The 21,320-nt window shown below is 42.5% G+C and overlaps 1 protein-coding gene and 1 non-coding gene across 5 annotated transcripts in view; one reads left to right on the top strand and one right to left on the bottom strand.

Moving 5' to 3' along the window:
* Nucleotides 1-20,188, bottom strand: part of APLP2 (amyloid beta precursor like protein 2) — an 81,352-nt gene extending 61,164 nt beyond the window's left edge. For all 4 annotated transcript variants that reach the window (XM_055305506.1, XM_055305507.1, XM_055305508.1 and 1 more), the window contains exon 1: nt 19,990-20,188. In XM_055305506.1, coding sequence (XP_055161481.1) covers nt 19,990-20,094 — 105 coding nt within the window. In that variant the 5' untranslated portion in view covers nt 20,095-20,188. The remainder of the gene's footprint in view (nt 1-19,989) is intronic.
* On the top strand, nt 4,507-4,608 carry LOC129498035 (U6 spliceosomal RNA). Its single transcript, XR_008662067.1, has one exon. It is a non-coding gene; the product is annotated as a U6 spliceosomal RNA (small nuclear RNA).
* Nucleotides 20,189-21,320: the final 1,132 nt, after the last annotated feature.

The following is a 21,320-nucleotide window of genomic DNA, read 5'->3' as shown; positions in this document are numbered from 1 at the left end:
AGGCTTTTCAAGAAATATTGCTGGGAACACTGGACAGTCACCTGCAAAAGAATGAAGTTAGACCCTTACTTTAAGCCATAAACAAAATTTAACTAAAAATGGATCAAAAACCTAAACACAACAGCTAAAAAGATAAAACTCTGGGAACGGAGCCTGACATGGGGCTCGATCCCAGAACCCTGAGATCATGACCTGAGCCAAAGTCAGATGTTTAACTAACTGAGCTACCCAGGCACCCCAAAATGTAAAAGTCTTAAAAGAAAACACAATGGCAAAACAAAAAAACACAAAGCAAATCTTCACATTTTATTTGGCAATGATTCCTTAGATAATGACACTAAAAGCACAGACACAAAATAGCTGAATTGGACTTTATCAAAATTAAAAACTTCTATACAAAGGGCACTATCAGGAGAGGGAAGACAACCTAAAGAATGGGATATTTGATAAGGGATGAATATTCAGAACATATAAAGAACTCCTACAACTCAACAACAAAGACCCAGTTCAAAAACAGGCAAAAGACTTGAATAGACATCTCTCCAAAGATACACAAACTGCCAACATGAAAAGATGCTCCGCATCACTAATCATTAGGGAAATGAAACCCACAATGAGATATGATTTCACACCTGTTAGGATGGCTATTACCCAAAAAAACAGAAATAACTGTTGGCAAGAATGTGGAGAAATTAGAAAGCTCACACACTGATGGTGGGAATGTAAAATTGTGCAGCCACTATGGAGAACAATTTGGCAGTTCCCAAAAAGTTCCACAGAGAATTTCCATATGATCCAGGAATTACACTTTTCAGTACATACCCAAAAGAATTGAAAGAGGAACTCAGATACAAATAAACCAATGTTTACCACAGCAGTATTCACAATAAGCAAAAAGTGGAAACATCCCAAATGTCCATCAAAGGATGAATGAATAAACAGAATGTGGCATATATACACACAATGGAATATTATTCAGCTTTAAAAAAAGAATGCCATTCTGATACATTTTCTTTGAAAACAGTATAATGTTTTATAAGAACATTTATAAGAATAGGCAAATTAATAAGAAAGGAAAACAAAATTTTTTTTAAATCGTTAAGAGAGGTTTCCAGGGGCTTGGGGTGGGGGAAGAGACAGGGATTTAATGGGTAATGGGTACAGAGTTTGTTTGATGAAAAGTTCTGGAAATGGATAGTGCTGATGGTTGCAGGGCACTGTGAATGGAATTAATGCCACTAAACTATACACTTAAAATTGACCATTTTAAAACCATTCAATGTTATGCATATTTTATAAAAAAAAAAAAAATTACGGGGCACCTGAGTGGCTCAGTTGGTTAAGCCTCTGATTTCGGATCAGGTCATGATCTCAAAGTCGTGAGACTGAGCCTTGCATTGGGCTCCATGCGGGGCATGACACCTGCTTAAGATACTCCCTCTCCCTCTGCCCCTCCTTCTCCCCCTCCCCACACATGCAGGTGCAATGGCTCTCTAAAAAGAAAGGGAGGCGGAGAGAAGAAAAGGAAGGAGGAAGGAAGGAAGAAGGAAGGAAGGAAGGAAAAGTTTCAGTTGTATAATTCAGAAAAACATTTCATCTTAGGCTGGCATATATAAAATATTTGGAGATAAACCCTAGAAAAAAGTTTTTTTAAAAAAGATAAACTGGGTTAAAATCATCTATTTTAAAAGACTGGAGGGATGCCTGGGTAGCTCAGTAATTGAGCATCTGCCTCCAGCTCAGGGTGTGATCCCGGGGTCCCGGGATTGAGTCCCACATCAGGCTCCCGACAGGGAGCCTGCTTCTCCCTCTGCTTGTATCTCTGCCTCTCTGTCTCTCATGAATAAATAAAATCCTTAAAAAAATAAAAGACTGGAGAAGTGTTGACTATCACTTTTCCAACAACATTAAAGGTTTCTTTCATTTATCATCTTAGTAACTCATGTGCTGCTTGCAGCTAGAGTGTTATTTCTGCTGTCACAGTGCCCTGCATACAGCAATTTAATAAATATGGGCTAATAATGATGACTATGAAGAATTTCAAATGAACCAATTACCATGGTTTTAAAGTCTTCAACTTTAAAACAAGTTATATCCAAAGGTTCTTTTAAATGTCAATTTGAGATACAGCTAAAATGATAAAACAAAAGAGGCACTATCCATCATATACGGTTTACATTAGAGAAAAAACAGAAATATGAATATCCAATTACAGAGGAATGAATTAAATAAATTACAGCATGGGAAGATCCTTGCTTTTATATATAATATATTCTTGAAAAAAATGAGCAAGTTCAAAGATATGCATGTTATTTGGGGATTTTGCTACAAGAAAGGTAATGATTTCTACAAATCTCAATTACTCCCAGTGTTTCAGGACAAAAAAATATCCTTGAAAACTTAATTCCAGCATCTGAACACACTCCTTCCTGGGGCGACTGGCTGGCTCAGTCAGAAGAGCATGCAACGCTTGATCTCAGGGTCATGAGTTCAAGCCCCAGGTTGGGCCTGGAGGCTACTTAAACAGGGGCCCCTGGGTGGCTCAGGCAGTTAAGCATCAGACTCTTGATTTCAGGTCAGGTCATGATCTCAGGGTTTTGAGACTGACCTCTGCATGGGCATCAGGCTCAGGTCATGATCCCACAGTCCTGGGATGGAGGTCCACCTCAAGCCCCACTGGGCCTCCCTGCTCAGGGGGAGTGTGCTTCTCCCTCTACACTCCCCCCACCCCCGACCCCCACCCCCACATGGTTGCTCACTCTCTCACTCAAAATCTTTTCAAAGAACAGTGATAATAAAATACATAAAAACATTCCCTCACTTTCCTACATCATGGAGCCCACTGAGTGGTCCCCTAACTTCAAAGACTCCAGAAAGCACCACATAAGAACCAACACTTAAGCCACGTACTTTTTATCAATACAATAAGCACTTTGCTTCCCATTTTCTCACTTATTCTTATAATATAAGAGCAAAATGCAATCATATATTCAAATTGTAATTCCAATACTGCAAATACCCAACCACTGATGGTCAACAGCATTCTTCTGCAGTAACTGGAAACGTCTGCATCATTTTAAGTTCTCCATATTCAGGGTATGGAAGCGACTTAGGGTGTATAAACATTGTACGTTTAAAAATGCAGGGAGGGCTACTGCTGGATCACTCCTCTCTAAGCTTCATCCACACTATGGCTGGGCCCCTGCGCACCCTGCCAGCCACCCTGGCCCTGTCCCTTTCCCTAGCCCTGGCATGAACAGGAGCCGGTCTCCAATGGTGGGCACCCCGTGGGCAGCTGACCATGTCAATGAGGAGGATGCGCGGCAGGTGTCAAACTTTGCCCTAACCAAGTCCAACAAGGCGAGCGAGGGCACTGCAGGTGGCGCTCAGGGGGTGGGCCTCCACGAGCAAGTTGTGGCTGGGATGAACTACTTCTTGGGCGCCAAGACTGGCCGAACCAGATGTACCAAGTCCCAGCCCAACCTGGACAGCTGTCCCTTTCGTGACCAGCCACACCTAATGAAGAAAACGCTCTGCTCTTACCACATATACATTGTCCCCTGCTTGGGGAAGACCTCCACGGAGAAGTCCAGTGGCCAGAATGCAGAGGACCCTGTGACAGGCTGGTCTATTCTGGCACCCCTCTCCTAAGCCTTGCTAAGCCTTGGAAGGGCAGTCCTGCCCAGGTGGCTGTCCCCTCAGAGAGCTGACCCCAGGATGCAAGTAGAGAAGGGTTCTGGGGCATTTTTCCAAATGCACCAACATGTAGTATGTGTGTTCTGCTCCATCTTAATCATGTTACTTTTTAGTAACATCGGCTAAAAAGAATAATACTAATTTTTTTTTTAAATGCAGGGAGTTCAAAATCCCCAAACCACAGAGTGATTCAACCAAAAGTATTGTATAATATTTAAGACCCTGGAAAGTTATTCAGTATGTCAAATGGGAGGGAAACGGGTAATATCCATTGTTTTTAAGTAAGATGTATAAAAAGAGTGGGAAAATAAATTATTTATCCAAATGGTAAATACTTTAATTCTTTAATCGGTTAATTTTTTGGTTTTGTTTTGCTTTACCTGTAACAGTCTAAATTTTTCTCAATGATTTTGTATTTCTTCTTTAACACATGATACATTCTAAAGCTTGCCTTTAATTATCATTTGTAAGGAGTCAATTTAGAATCTCAAGTCACTTTTTAAAAATAGTTGTTTTAAGTAATCTCTACACCCAATGTGGACCTTGAACTCACAACCCCAAGATCAAGAGTCACATGTTCTTCCAACTGAGCCAGCCAGGTACCCCAGAATCTCAGTCATTTTTAATAAAAGATTTTAAGAAGTGGCAAATAGGTCCCTGAGATAGATCATACACATCTGAGTCATAAAGGACAATTACTGATAGTGGTTCGATAGCTGAGAAACTGAGGGCCTTAGAAGAGTTTTTCCTTGGCTTTCTGATTAGTAAGAACCACTTACTGCAATGTTTTACCTCCATGTTGATTGTCGGGAGCTTGCTTCAGAGCACATATACTAAAGTTGGGATGATATAGAGAAGATTAGCATGGCCTCTACACAAGGAAGACAAATTCATGAAGCATTTTTTTTTTTTTTAAGATTTTATTTATTTGACAGCAAGAAAGAGAGAGCAAGCAAGACAGCATGCACAAGCAGGGGGAACAGCAGGGGGAGTGGGTGAACCAGGCTCTCGGCTGAGTAAGGAGCCTGATGCTGGGCTCGATCCCAGGACTGTGAGGTCATGACTTGAGCCAAAGGCAGACATCCAACCCACTGAGCCACCCAGGCACCCCAAGCATGCCACATTTTTACTAAAACTAATATTATATAGTATGATAATTGGAGTAACAGCCAAACCTCAAAAAAAAAAACTTTTTTTTAATGTTTTTAAAATTTTAATTGTAAAACTGAAACCACAGGGGCATCTGGGCAGCTCAGTCAGGCTTTGGCTCGGGTCATGATCCCAAGGTCCTAGGATCGAGCCCCAAATTGGGGTCTCTGCTCAGTGGGGGGAGTCGACGCTGCCTCTCTCCCCCTAGCTTGTGCGATCTCTCTCTCAAATATAGGAGTAAAATCTTTAAATAAAAGTTAAAAAAAAAAAACCTGAAACTATATTAACTATAAATAAGAACTCAATGGATGGACTTCAAGGCAGATCAAATATAGTTGAAATAATTATTAGTAAACAGAAAGATGGGCCAGAAGAAAAACTATCGAATGAGGCCTGGAGAGACACAGAAAACACAGTGGCAATGTCTAAGATGTTTGTTTTTGGAGTCCCATGGGAAAGGAGAAAATTAGGTGGAAGCAATATCTAAATACTTAAAAAAGGGATGCTCAGGTGGCTCAGAGGTTGAGCTTCTGCCTTTGACTCAGGTCATGATCCCAGGGTCCCTGGATCCAGTCCCGCATCAGGTTCCCTGCAGGGAACATGCTTCTCCCTCTGCCTGTGTGTCTCTGACTCTCTGTGTGTCTCTCATGAATAAATAAATAAATAATTTTTTAAACGATACTTAAAAAGAAAATAGCTGGGAATGTTCTAAAACTGATTAAAGTCATCAAACCACAGACTCAAGCAGGTCTACAAGAATATTTTTTTTTTAATTTCTTTTTTGAGAGAGAGAGAGCAGGCAAATAGGGAGGGACAGAGGGAGAGGAAGAGAGAATAGTAAGTAGGGTCCACACCCAGCAGATACCTCAACCCCAAGATCATGACTGAGCTGAAATCAAGAATCAGACCTTTAGGGATCCCTGGGTGGCGCAGCGGTTTGTCGCCTGCCTTTGGCCCAGGGCGCGATCCTGGAGACCCGGGATCGAATCCCACGTCGGGCTCCCGGTGCATGGAGCCTGCTTCTCCCTCTGCCTGTGTCTCTGCCTTGTCTCTGCCTCTCTCTCTCTGTATGACTATCATAAATAATTTAAAAAAAATTAAAAAAAAAAAGAATCAGACCTTTAACCAACTGAGCCACTCAGAAACCCCAAAGAGAACCTTTTTAAAAAAAAAAAAAAAAACTACACCTAAGTATAGAATAGCATAATTGTTGAAAACCAGATTCAAAGAGAAAAGCTTAAAAGTAGACTTAGGAACACATTATTTTCAAAAGAGTATAATTATGCTGACAACAAATTCAAGTTGTTGATAATATTCCATATTAGGATATTGGTAACAAAATATCAGGAATGGAGTAAATGCTGTAAGATGAGGAAAGAAAATTCTGTTCTCAATGAGCCTATCTCTGTCAAGAAGGACAATGGAAAAGATATTTGGTGAAAGAATACATCACTAGCCAACCAACCCTTAGAATTCTAAAGTGTTTTGGAGTCAAAAAATTATCCTGGAAAGGTCAGAGATGCATAAAAAATGAGAATAAATATGTAAATCTATATCAGAGCCTCTCAATTTTACTACAAGTGTGAATTACGTGAGGGGTTTTTAGGAAATGCTAATGCTTGACCCTCTGTCAAGAGATCCTGATGTCATTTGTCCAAATTGGAGCCAGCTATCTCTATTTTGCAAAAGTTTCCCAGATGATACTCATAATGCCTCCAGTCAATAGCCACCGACCTAAATTCACTTGACTGTATAAAACATGGCTTGTGTAACGTCCTCCAGGGTTTAAAATGAACATGCGTGACAACCATGGCAAAAGAGATGAGAAGGGGTTAAATGGAATTAAAGTCTTCTAAAGTCTTCTATTGTCCAGGAAGAGGAGAAAAATACCAATTAATGTAAGACACTGGTAAGTGACAGATACTGAAATTTCTCAAGTAGCCACTAAGTAATAATAGATATATAAATACGTTCCAAAGTAATAAGAGAGAGAAGTGAAACAGTAACAAGTTCCAAAGGGATTAACTAAGAAAACAGACACAGAACTGGCAAAACAAACAAAAAGCATTAAATATGATGGTAGATGAGAACCCAAGCATATTAGCAGTCCCATTAAATGTAAATGTACTAAATATTCCAAGAAAACACAAGTGCTAGGTTAACAAAAGAGAAAACCACAGCACATGTAAAACATATAGAAATATTATTAGACAAAGTATTAATAAAGGCAAAAATATTACTGGAAACTATGGGAGATTCCATTCTTCAGGAAGAGATAGTAATTCTAAATCTGGGGGAACTTGGGTGGCTCAGTCGGTTAAGCTCAGGTCATGATCCCAGGCTTGAGCCCCATGTCAGGCTCCCTGCTTCTCCCTCCACCCCTTGCCTGGCTTGTGCTCTTTCTCACTCTCAAATAAAAATCTTTAAAAACAGTAATAATAATTCTAAATCTGTACACAACTAAAAACAGCTTCAAAATAAAACAAACATTGTCAAAACTAGAAGGAGAAAAAAAATCATTAAGGATAAAAACCTGAACATAAAAAACATGACCAGCACATACATACAAAACATCAGAAGTTTAAAAAAAAAAAAAAATCAGAAGTTAAAACTGAAGAATAGACATTTTCTTCATGAGCAGGATGAAACTTTCACCATAAATCAGTCATAAAACAAGTCTCAACAAATTCCAAATGACTGAAATCATACAGACTAGTTCTCTGACCACAATGCAGTTAAGCTGGATTAAATAACAAAAAGACAATCAGAAATATCCCCCATATTTAGAAATTAACAAATGTACTTTTTGCTTTTAAGTAGGCTCCATGCCCACTGAGGAGCCCATCCAGGAGCGAGGAGTGGGGCCTGAACTCATGCCCTGGAGGAACTCATGACCTGAGATGAGGTCAAGAGACAGACACTAACTGACTGAGCCACCCAGGTGCCCCAGCAAATGTACTTCTAAATAGCCCATGGAGAAAAAAATAGAATTATAATGGAAAACCAATTTTTTACTGAATGATAATAAAAATAGTCTTATCAAAATTTATATGGTGGGGGCATCTGGGTGGCTCAGTCAGTTAAGTGTATGACTTTGACTCAGGTTGTAACCTTAGGGTCCTGGGATCAAGCCCCAAGGCAGACTCCAGGTGGCTCAGCGGTTTAGCACCACCTTCAGCCCAGGGCGTGATCCTGGAGACCTGGGATCGAGTCCCACATCGGGCTCCCTGGGTGAGGCCTGCTTCTCCTTCTGCCTGTTTCTCTGCCTCTCTCTCTCTCTCTCTCTGTCATGAATAAATAAATAAAATCTTTAAAAATAAAAATAAAATGCTTCTTTAAGGGTACAAATTTAACAACTAGTAAATAAGTTTTGGAGATCAATGCACAGCACAGTGATTATAATCAATAGTACTATATTACAAATTTCAAACCTACTAAGAGACTAGATCTTAATTGTTCTTACTACAAAAAAGATAAATTACATTATGTGATAGTGGTATTAACTAACATGACAGTGGTAATCATATTGCAGTATATAAACCAATACTCTGTACACCTTAAATTTGCACAATATTATAGGTCAGTTGCATCTCAACTTTTAAAAAATTAATTAAATAAATAAATAACTTTTAAAAAATCCCTTGTGAACAGCAGCTAAAGCCCTGTTCAGAGGGAAATTTATAGCTTTAAATTAATATGAAAGCAGAAAGGCTGAAAGAAATTTTTCAGCAGTCATATCAAATTGTTTGAAAAAGAATAAATTAAGCCCCTGGAAAGTAGAAAGAAAATAATAATCAGCAGAAATAAGTAAAATGAAGGCTGACTCAGTCTGTAAAGCACACGACTCTTGAGCTCAAGGCTGTTAGTTTGATTTGGGTGTAGAGATTACTTAAAAATAAAATCTAAAAAAAAAAAAAATAGAAGAAAATGCAAAATAAACATACAACAGAGAGGATCAACAAAGCCCAAAGTTGATTATTTAAAAAGACTTAACACTTGCAGGAGTGACTAAATAAAGCAAAACAAATACACAAAAATAACCAAAGTGAGGAATGAAAAAAGAGGGCATCATTGCAGATTCTACCCATATTACAAAGACTACTAAGAGTGTATTATAAACAAGTTTGATCAAACAATATCAATTTAAAAAGTCCAATGTCATAGATTACTAGAGAAACTTAACCAAACTCACACAAGATAGGTCTAATCCTATAATTTGTAAATGAATTAAATCCATACTTGGAAACCTTACCAAAAATAAAAGTCCAGATGGCTTCACTGGTAAATTTTTTCCAAACATTAAAAGAAAAAATAATGCCAATAAAAAAAGAGGCAATAACCTCTCTCTCCAAGTCTTTCTGAGGCCATAGAACTTTGAAACCAAAACCTGATATGTTATAAAAAAACAGGTTAAACCCACTTTTTTTTTTTTTTTTTTTTTTTTAAGTAGAGGTTTGAACTCATGACCCTGAGATCAAGACCTGGGCTGAGATCAAGAGTCAGACATTTAACTGAGCCACTGAGGCATCCTTTTTACAACTTAAAAAAAAAAAAAAAAAAAAATCCACTTTTTTAAATGATTTTTTTTTTTTTAAGATTTCTGCAAGAGAGAGAGTGAGTGTGGGAGTGACTGAGCCACCTTGGGTACCCCCAAACCCACTATTGAACACAGAGGCAAAAATCCTGAATATTATTTTAGCAAACCAAATCCAGAAAATAAATAAGTTTGGCTCATTTCAGGAATGCATAATATGCTTACATATTTAAAAGATTAATCAATATATTTCACGCTATCAAAATATATATATATATTTCACACTATCAAAATTAAATTTATTTATTTATTTATGATATTCACACACACAGAGAGAGAGAGAGAGAGAGAGAGAGAGAGACAGAGACACAGGCAGAGGGAGAAGCAGGCTCCATGCACCGGGAGCCCGATATGGGATTCGATCCTGGGTCTCCAGGATCGCGCCCTGAGCCAAAGGCAGGCGCCAAACCGCTGCGCCACCCAGGGATCCCGCACACTATCAAAATTAAAGAGAAAAATCATATGACCATCTAATCATTTGGAGAAAAAAGTGAAAAATAATCAATATTCATTCCTGACAAGAATCTTGAGCAATTAGAGAATAAAAGAGCTCTTCCCCAATCTAATAAAGGACATGGTATCTACAAAGAAATCCACAAGTATCATAAACGGTGAAATATAGTTTCCCTCTTGAGATCAGGAACTGAATAAAGATACCAGCTATTACTACCACTTTCCTGAACATTTTACAAGTCATAGCCAGTGCAGTAAAGCAAGAAAAAGAAATTAAAGCTCTAAGAACTGGAAGGGAAAAAATTAAAAATTGTCAAAATCCACAGAACATATTCAGAAATTTTCAAAATTAATAAATTTTTAGAATTAGTGCACAAATTTAACAGGTCTCCTGGATACAGAGTCAATTTGGAAATATCAACTGCATTTCCACAACCACAACAAAAGGACAACAAAAAATTTACAACAGCATTAAAAATAACCAAATACCTACAAATAAATCTAATACAAGATGGTACAAGAGCTCTATACAGAAAGCTATAAAAAGATTGAGAGTAATGAGAGAAGACCTAAATAAAGGTATGTGCCATGTTTCTAGATTAGTAGACACATTCTCTCTCTCTTTATATATATGTATAAATATATATATATCTTACGTAGGCTCCACGCCCAGCGCAGAGCCCAGTGCAGGACTCAAACTCACAACCTTGAGATCAAGACCTGAGCTGACATCAAGACTCAGACGCTCAACCAACTGAGCCATCCAGGTGCCCCTGGAAGACTCAACATTAAAAACAATCAACTTTTCTCCAATTAACTAGACTCAGTGCAATCTCAATCAAAATTCTGACAAGTGACTGTTTTCAGTCATATGCAGCAAATATATATATATAAGAAAAAAATTATGAAATAGTCAAAACAATATTAAAAGACAACCTAGGTAAAAGGGCATGCTCTAGCAGATATAGAATCTCATTATAAAGCACAGTTATTAGGAGAGTATAGACTTGGTGCAAAGATACACACAGACATCAATGATTAAGAGAGCCGAGAAACAGACTCACCCATACAGAGATATTAATTAACAACGAAGGCGCCATGGGAGAACAGAAGGGAAAGGATGACCTTGACAATAAATGGTGCAAGCTGGATAGCCATATGGTATGGGCCACATACCCATATGGAAAAGATAAAAATAAAAAGACCCGTGCTTCTCATTACACAAAAATCAGACCCAGGTAAACTGTAGCTCTAAGTGTGGCAGGCAAAATAAAAAGCTCCAAATAGACAATGTAGGAGAATAATTTTATGTCCTCGGGGTAGGAAAAGACTTCTCAAATAGTACACACACAAAAAAAAAACACCTATCACAATAATAATAATAAAGAGATATGTTAGACATCAAAATTAAGAACTTCCTCCAAAGGAATCATTAGGAGAGTAAAAAGGCAAATCAAAGAGCAGAGCAGTATCCCAATAATATCAAACTGGAAACATCCCAAACGTCCATTAGCAAAACACATCATGGTTTCTTCATACACTGGAACACTACACAGCTACACTCAACAATACCGATGACTCTCAAAACCATGTTTAGTGAAAGAAAGGCACCTAACTACATCAGTCAGAAGAGCATGTGGCTCTTGATCTCAGAGCCGTGAGTCTGAGCCCCACACTGGGTATAGAGATTACTTGGGGGGAAAAAAATTAACAAAAACAAGCTTAGTGAAAGAGCCCAGATACTTAAGAATACATACGGAAGGATTCCATTTATATTAATCTAGAAAGCAGGATTAACTACAGTGAATAAGGACAAATGGTTGGATGGTAAAACTATAAAGAATAAATAATTACCAGAAAGGTCAGTGTAATAATTACTAGAGGGGGCGGTTAGGGTGGGAACGTCCTATTTTTTACCTTGGCAGTAGTTACATCAGTATGTGTTTTATGAAAATACACTGAGTTATAAATTTTAAAAAGCTCAAAAATACTCAAGGGCAGTGCTCACTTCGGCAGCACATATACTAAAAAATACTCAAATACTCAAGGGCTTTTGATGTAGGGAGGGTTGCAATGGTGCCATGTATGCCTGGCACCTTCAGGAGGACGGGGCTACCTTCACTTCCACTTCAAGTATCTTAGCTTTTAAATCATAATTATGTTCAAACAATTAATGCGCTGCATTGATAAACATTTATTACAACTCTAAGAACCTGAACAAACTTCTTTGGAATCCAAAAAGAAAGGGACGTCTCTCAGCATGAAAACATGAATGAGAATGCTAAACTCCCAACTCAAGATAAGAGTTACTTCTGGAAAGAAAGATTAATGGGATTGGAAAACGTTCAAAGGAGGCCTTTCTACTGTAATGTTTTATTTATCTATGTTTTAGTACTCAAAAAAAAAAAAGGCTAAAGCAAATATGGGAAGTGTTAAAATTTAACAAAATTGGGTGGTGTATATAGGAGTATCTTTGTATTTCTACCATAATATGTTGGAAATATTCATAAGGGAGTAAAATAAAACCATGTCCTACAGTCTTTTCATCTCATTTCTCCACGGAAAAACTCTGCTTCAGTTTCCTACTTAGCCTTCCAGAAACAAACTATAAAATATTCTAAAAGGCTTATGTTCTTCTTCACCACCACCACTAAATCCCACACTTTCTTCTTCTCCCAAGCTAAATATCTCCCTTACAGTTTCTCCATGTTTCATGTCAAATTCTTCATATTCCTTATCATTCCAGCCATTCTGTTCTAGACAGCAACAGCCCTCAAAATGAAGGGCCAAGATCCTAATCAATACCCTGCATGAGGGAAGCCCGGGTGGCTCAGCGGTTTAGTGCCACCTTCAGCCCAGGGCGTGATCCTGGAGACCCGGGATCGAGTCCCACATCAGGCTCCCTGCATGGAGCCTGCTTCTACCTCTGCCTGCCCACCTGTTCTACAAGCAACCAGAGAATGCCCTTGCTGCACACATGCGGTCATCTACCCAACTACTGTAGCACTTTTCCAACAGAACCCAACCCGCCCGCAGTACCGCTCCCCTGCCAACATCCGGTTTGGCTAGGAGCATCTGGTGCAATTCTGTCCAGTAAGATTTGAGGGGAATTGTGCTGGTGGGCTTTGAGAAAGATTTCTTCACCCTTTAGGGGAGATACACAGGAAGAGATAGTCCCCTCCTCCCCTGGGCATTATCATACCACAGCATGTCCTCTGGAACCACATCCGATCTGTAACCATCAGAGGTGTTTGGCTGCGAAAGGGAGAATGGAAAGGTTGCCCAGAGCTACTCAGTTAACCGATCTCACAGGTGTCCCACTCCAAATGCTGATTAACTTTTTTCTGGACCACAATCTTATCCCAGTCAGTGATAAGCATCAACCTCCTCCTATGGTTTGTCTATCAACTAGCTAGGCCAGTGACTGTAAATCTCTTCCAAATAATCCCATACCCTGACTTTGATAAGACTCCCCCTCCTCCACCACACACACACACACACACACACACACACCAACTGGGGGGGGGGGCTTTTAAATTTCCTTTCCTTAAATTTTGCAGAATACAAAGATGAAACAAACTTATTATTTAGAGAGAGAGAGCAAGAGAGAGCCCAAGCACGATGGCACATTATATAAAAAGGCATTAGAAGTTTTTGGAAAATCCACGGAAAATGTAAAAAGACAAAGTCTCCTGTAATCATATCCTTCAAAGATAACCACTTTGGTATATAGTTTGGCATATACTGGTTCATGATATATCTAACTTCTATGAAATTAATTTCTTTTAAAGCAAATACTTATATCAGATTTTTTGGTAGTAGGGAAGATAGAAAAGGAGATCTGCAACCACAAGAGAGACCTTATGAAACACCCTGACGCAGATGAAAGAAAGCAACAGACTTAGAAGAGGACAGATGGATTCGTACCTGGGCCCTGCTGCATGGCCTTAAGCCCCTGACCTCTACGGACTCCCTTTTTAAGTGGGGATAACAATACTGACTTCAGTAAGCTGCCCACAGAGACTAAGAAGATAATGTGCCCAAAAGAGTTCTGTTAGGGTTTTTTGTAGGCTGCTGTTTTGTTTTTCTGTACTTGCACACAAGAATCACCTGGGGAGCATTTAAAACTGAGACTCCCAGATGTACTCAATGAGATTCTCTGAGGGTGCGGCCCTGAAATCACAGGCAAGTGCATCCTGTAGAGTAAAAAGCACTATGCATATTTGTTTTTTACTACTGTAGCATTTAGCATCTACAACAGAACCTCAGGGCACCTGGGTGGCTCAGTGGATGAGCATTTGCCTTTGGCTCAGGGTGTGATCCCGGGGTTCTGGGATCGAGTCCCACATGTTTCCCGGCAGGGAGCATGCTTCTCCCTCTGCCTATGTCTCTGCCTCTCTTTGTGTCTCTCTCATCAATAAATAAATATTTTTAAAATAAAATAAACAGAACCTAACAACAGTGATTCAACAAACACTCATAGGCTAAATAACAAATGAAAACCTATTTTAAAAAAAGATTATAGTTGGGGAGCGTGGGTGGCTCAATTGGTTAAGCAGCCAACTCTTTGATTTCAGCTCATGTCTTGATCTCAGGGTCATGAGACTGAGCCCCATGTTGGGTTCTGTGCTGGGCATGGAGCCTGCTTAAGATCCTCTCCCCCCCCCTCTGTCCCTCCCCACCCCCTTTCTCTCTTAAAACTTTTTTTAATAATAAAATGAATTGAAAAATAAAAAGATTATAAAGACATTTCATTTAAAAAAAAAAACAACTTCAGGGCAGCCTGGGTGGCTCAGTGGTTTAAGCGCCTACCTTCTGCCCAGGGTGTGATCCTGGAGTCCCAGGATAGAGTCCCACGTCAGACTCCCCTGCATGGAGCCTGCTCCTCCCTCTGCCTGTGTCTCTGCCTCTCTCTTTGTGTGTGTCTATCATGAATACATACATAAAATCTTAAATTAAAAAAAAACCTTCATGAGCTTATGTAAAAAAAAATTGAGCAAAAATAGTTGTACAAAGGACTAGAACCTATTTCTATTTAAATTAAAAAAAAAACCTTCATGAGCTTATGTAAAAAAAATTGAGCAAAAATAATTAGTTGTACAAAGGACTAGAACCTATTTCTATTTGAATGGGCCGATATGGTCCACTTTCCATCTTAGGCCATAGATCAAGGTATACAATACTAAATTTAATTAAGCATCAAGGTAATCTACTTTATCTCACTAAAAAACAACTCTTAAAAATGGAATAGAGACAATTTCAAATTCTCTCTCAAATGACCCCCAGAAACTACACTTAGAGTACAAAGATTTATCCCTACCTTTTATCACACAGAAAACTTGATTTTCTTACAGTAGTTCATTTTAGGACAATTCAAAGTAGTAACTGCTAGGTACCAACTCCAATATGCAATATATGCCAGTTTTACCAAATATATGTACTTGATCTACTAAGGTATACACCATGTTTACAGTGAGGTTTCCCTGGAAGATATATTTTGAGATTATTTTTCCCTTTTCATTCATCTGTATTTTTTAAATTTTACAATGAAAGTGTACTGCCTATAAAATTTTTCTTCTGTTATTTCAAAAAGAACGTGCAGGGACCCCTGGGTGGCTCAGCAGTTGAGCACCTGCCTTCGGCTCGGGGCGTGATTCTGGGCTGCAGGGATTGAGTCCCGCATAGGGCTCCCTACATAGAGACTGCTTCTCCCTCTGCCTCTCTCATGAATAAATAAAAATTTTAAAGAAAGAAAGAAAGAAAAAGTGCAGAATGGGGAGCCTGGACGGCTCAGTCAACAGACCATGTGACTCTTGATCTTAGGGTTGTAAGTTCAAGCCCCACACTGGAGGTAGAGATTACTTAAAAATAAAATCTTACCAAAAAAAAAAAAAAAAAAAGTGCAGAAGCCCAAGAATTCAGAAAGGGTGAAAAACATAATTAAAGATCTTGAAAGGCTTAAGCTTTGATTTTCCAAAGTCAAAACATCAGATAAGTTAAACATATCTGATTCTTAGGGGCACCTGGTCAGTCAGGTAAGCAACCGAGTCTTGATTTAGGGCTCAGGTCATGATCTCAGGATCATGAGACTGAGCCCCCAAACAGGCTCCCCACTCAGTGGGGAGTCTGCTGGAGATTCTCTCCCTTATCCTGCCTCTCCCTCTGCCCCCTCTAAAATAATAAATCCTTTTTAAAAATCTGTTTTTTATATTTGGAAAACATGAATAACCCTTCACATTTTACTGCCAAGACTTCTAAGCTCTTCAGCTTTAAAAAAAAACTATGTTTTTGAATGCTATAAAAAACATTATTGGGTCAACTGACAACTGGAATATGGACAGATTTGATTTTAAGATCATATAAATGTCAAATTTCCTTAAATCGATAACTGTACTAACACGTAAGACAATTTCCTTAGTTCTCAGGAAATATAAAGTGAAGGAATTAAGGGGCAGGATGAATGGAACTCAAATACTTCAAAAAATACATAAGAATAAAAAAATAAAGCAAATGCTGAATAGGAAAAACATTAACTGGTGATTCTGGGTATGAGAGTTATTTGTACCATTTTCGCTATTTTTGTAAGTTTGAACTTCTTTTTAAATAACATTTTTTTAAATTATTTATTTATGATAGTCACAGAGAGAGAGAGAGGGGCAGAGACACAGGCAGAGGGAGAAGCAGGCTCCATGCACCGGGAGCCCGACGTGGGATTCGATCCCGGGTCTCCAGGATCGCGCCCTGGGCCAAAGGCAGGCCATAAACCGCTGCGCCACCCAGGGATCCCTAAATAACATTTTTAATTGAAAAAAGTAACCAAAAAAATGACACTTAAAATTGTCCTAAAAAACATTTAAAAGCATGCTGGATCAATTTCAGGCAAGACATTAAATTAGCATCGTCTAGAAGAAGTATAATATGAGCTATATATGTTGTATTTTCAGGTGGCCGCATTAAGATTAAAAGAAACAGGTGAAACTAAGTTTAACATATTTTACTTAGCCACGGTTTAAAATACCATCATTTTGATGTCATCATCAATATAAAAATTACTGAGATATTTCACAATTTTTTTCATTGTAAATCTTCAAAATCTGGTGTGCATGTTACAGTACAATGCATTTCAAATGCTAAATTTGCATAGGAAATACTTGATCTGCATTTAGATTTCATTAAATGTACAGTTCAAAAAGTAGATCCACGTAACCAAATTCTAACAAAAACAGTTAAAAGTTTTCCAGTCCCTGAACTATCAGTTTTAAATGTCAAATTAATTAAAATTAAATAAAGTGGAAAACTCCTTCCCTCAATCATACTGCAAGCTCAGTAGCCACATGCCTTTAAACTGTCATATAGCCCAGTTTTAGATGATGAAACAAAATCCCTCTATGACAGAAGGACCTGATTGCAAAGACTTAATTTATCATATTTATCAAAAGATTTTTAGTAGTTATGATAAAATGATGACTGCTAATCCTATCAGAAGCCTTGGCATCTCCCCAAATCATAATCAGACATTCCCTATACCACTCAGAATACCAACACAAAGCCTTCTTTATCTTCTAAGTCAGTTGTCATACCTTGTTATCTGAGGTTCCTGAAAATTGTCTGTCAAATGGCCCTCTTTTAAATGTAGCAGAATGAACCCGAGTTCTGGCTCTCGGAAGCATCAATGTCCATTGTTACAGAGTGCAGAGTTTCAGCACAAATACCATCGGAGAATCCCGAATGGGAACATGCACACAACAGAACATACCCCGGATTTAAAAGAGATGACCTCGGTACAGAGGCAGGTTTTTCTTTTTAAACAGGTGTAAGAGATTAATTCAGTCCACACCGAGCAACACTAAAGATTCGCCAATCAATAATTCTGCGAGATTAATTCAGTCCACACCGAGCAACACTAAAGATTCGCCAATCAATAATTCTGCGCCAAGCAACTTGATCAGGGATTTGGCTAGAATCCCTTTGGCTAATCTCAATAAAGACCTTCCCAAAGACATCCCGATTTAGGCCATTCTCATCTAAATTAAGGTTTAGGCAGTCCTTTGCCTGACAGCAAATAAATGAAATGAAACGAAACACGCACAAATAAAATTCTGCCCACTTGACGAAAGGAAAAATGATCTGAAAGATCATTTAGTGTGGTCAAAAATACAGTTCCAAAGAACAGAAGTCAGCCTAAAACAGCACTTATAAACCATTTTAGGGAAATGTCTAATTCCTACCTTCTAACTAGCCAGCCTTTTCAATGGAACAACGTTGTGGGTAACAACTGAATTTAATCCACAACTGGTTTTTCCTTCTCTGCAGGCACACATACAGGTGTTAATATTCTGCTTAAACTTGAAAGGACGTTAGTCTTTAAAACCTACCAATCCTTTACTGTGCATCTACTGGCGCCTTAAACTACGAATCCCCTGGGGAAGTGAGGGAAAAGAGGGAGCAGGATGGTTTTTGACACCATGACTAAAAATTCTACGTTCCAGACAAAAATCCTTTTTTTTTTTTTTCTCCTTCCTTTCGCATCCTGCTGACCTAGCTTGCAACATCCCATCGGGGGATCACAGACAGAAATCTAACCATTGTGTGGAAACAAAATAATGGTCGTCTACAAACATGTGTATATAAACATTAACTCTACTTACAATACGACTTCCCTTCCCCCTTCCTGCAAAGAATCATAAAGCTTTAAGCAGGATGAGTACAAACGTTTTAAGCCGCCGCAGCGGAGGTGTGTTCTTGATTAGACGTATCTGCCCCTGCAGATGTTTGAACATTCTGTAGAACACGTTCTAACTTGGGGTTTTTACTGGAAACTTCTCGGCCGATGCCTAGGTCATGCAATCCCTTCTCTCTGAAATTAGCCAAACGTGCAGAAAGCCATTGTAATTTTAGAAATAGTGAAGAGTGGAGAAAAAGGAGAAAAAAAGAAAGCAAAAAAAAAAAAAAAAAAAGCTACACCCGAGACCCATTCGGGTCCAACAGTTCAAGCACTATTTCGAGAAGGCAAGTAAGAATAAAAGCTGCACGTCTCCCCCAGGAACACACCGGGTTTCACGAAGCCGCAGGGTCCGGGCCAGGCCGTGGGCCCCTCCCCGACCCCGGCCCCGACCCCGGCCCCGGCCCCGGCCCCGACGACCCCGGCCCCGCCGCAGCGGCCTCGGCCCCGCCGCGCATCGCGCATCCCGCATCCCGGCTCCTGAACCACCGCGGAGCACGAAGGTTTCTGGGCTTGTCCGATGCATCGCAGCTGCCGCTTAAATCCGAAAAACCCCCACCCCACCCCCCCAAAAAAGGGGAAAAAAAGTAGGATGAAAGCAGAGTTTTTACGGCGTAGTCGTCGGTTCCTCTCGTCGTCGCTGGAACCCACTGAAAAGGGGGGGCAAGGCCGGCGCGGGAGAGGCCCCTCCCGGGTCCGCGAGGCCGAAGCCGCCCGAGGCCTGGTGCCCGCGCGGCGGGTCCTCCCGAGGGGGGCGCGGGAGGCGCACCCGCCGCCCGGTGCCGGCGCTGCTCCCGGGGCGGCCCGAGCGTCCCCAGGGCCCCGCGGCCGTGCAGGGGCAGCCCGCCAACAAAGGCGGCGTCCGCGGCGTGCAGGGTGCAGGGGCCCCGCATCGGGCCCGGGGCCGCAGGGCGCAGAGGTCCCCCGGGGAGGCGGCGGCGCGGCGGGCGGGATGGGGATGGGGGCGGGGATGGGGGTGAGGGTGGGGGCGGCCCGCGCCCTCCGCGCGCCCCCCCGCACGCACTGCGCCCCGAGCCCCCCGCGCGCACCCCGAGCCCCGGAGCCCCCCCCCGCGTGCCCGGACCCCGCTGCGCCCCCCGCGCCCGGAGCTCCCCGCGCCCTCCCCGAGCCCCGCGCCCCCCCGCTCCCCCCCGCGCCCGGAGCTCCCCGCGCCCCCCGCGCGCCCCCCTGCGCCCCGATGCCTTTCATTTGGCCTCTGCGGCGGCGGAGGCGGCTCGACCTCCAGCGCTAAGCGCCGCGCCAAGCCGGGCGGGCGGGGCAGGCGAGCTCAGCCCGCCGCAGCGCCCACCACCCCCGCGCCCCCGGCCCCCGGCGCCCGCCCGCAGGCCGCGCTCCGCGCCCGCCCGGTCCGCACCTCGATGTAGCCGGCCAGCGCCGCGGCAGGCGCCGTGAGCCCGAGCAGCAGCAGCACCAGGAGCCTGCCGGTGGCCGAGGCGGCCGCGGTCCCGGTGGCCGCCATCCCTCGCCGGGTCGCTCTAGCGCTCGACTCCCAGGCGCGCACGCGAGCTCTCGGGACCTCTCCCCGCCGCCACCCAGAAGCATCTGAAGCCCGGTCGCCGCCGCCCCGGGGGTTTTACACCAACCGGAACTGACTTCACCGGACCACGCCCCCTCTGCCCGGCGCCCAATGCCGGCCCGCAGAGCCGCCCCAAGGCGCCGCCCCCTGCCCAGTCCAGGCCCAATCAGGAGACTGAACAGCCTGCGCCTCCCGCCCGCCGCGACCGCGAGCCCCGCCAGGCCCCGCCCCCGCCTCTGCCGGCCCCGCCCCCGCCCGGGACCCCGCGGCCGCGCGGGTGTGCGCACCGAGGGGGTGTGCGCAAGGGGCCGGGGGCCGCGGCTGCGGGGAGGCGGGGAGGCGGGGAGGCGGGGAGGCGGGGAGGCTCGGCCCCCGCCCCGGGGGAGCTCCTCTGGCCCAGCTGCGCCGGTGCGGCCGCCTGCAGCCTCCCGACTCGGGGCACGCCCCGCTCCCCTGCCCTGCGGGGTATTTTTCAGATTCCTTTGGGTACTACCGTTTGAGGCTCTGGAAATGGCTGTATTAAAAACAGAATTTCAACAATTTTGATGTTGTTGTGCGGAGCCCAGGCAGGTTCACCGAGGCTCGCACGAGCGAGCCCTCCTCCTCCCCAGACCCTGCGCGGGGCTGAGCATCGGCGCTCCTGTCCCCGTCCCCGTCCCCGTCCTCGTCCCCGAGCTGGGCGCTGTCTCCACGCCTTTGCCCTCTGGTCCTTAGGCCTTCTCCCGACCGCCCGAGCCCAGGGGTGCAAGGACCACAATGACCCTAAAGCCCAGGTCCCCTTTCTCCCGTGTTTTAGGCAAAGATCGTCTTTCCTCCTTATTTAGTTTAAGATCCCTGCAGGAGACCTGCTTCCCTGCTTTCTTGCCCCACTGCATTTCCACTTCGACTGGGAAAACGTTCTGCTGCCCCATTTCACAACTGGCACGGCCTCGCCACTGCGAGGGCACTGCTGGCTTTGTTTCCTTTCAATAGCCCTGTGATTTATACACCACCCTTTGCAGAGCCCTTGCTAGTCCCTTTAGGTTCAACCAAATAAGTAGGGAACAGGGTCTCTACTCTAGGAAACAGACAGTGAAAAGAAAGAGACAGTGTCCACAGAGTAAACAGTGGGGTAGTGAGAAGAACCCTGGATTTTCCAGCCTTGTTGCCTGACGTGCCCAGTTCTTGGT

Source organism: Nyctereutes procyonoides, unplaced genomic scaffold, assembly GCF_905146905.1.
Source record: "Nyctereutes procyonoides isolate TBG_1078 unplaced genomic scaffold, NYPRO_anot_genome, whole genome shotgun sequence".
Classification (NCBI taxonomy): domain Eukaryota; kingdom Metazoa; phylum Chordata; class Mammalia; order Carnivora; family Canidae; genus Nyctereutes; species Nyctereutes procyonoides.
Note: the sequence above shows the minus strand (reverse complement) of the source record. Positions and strands in the feature narration are given on the sequence as shown.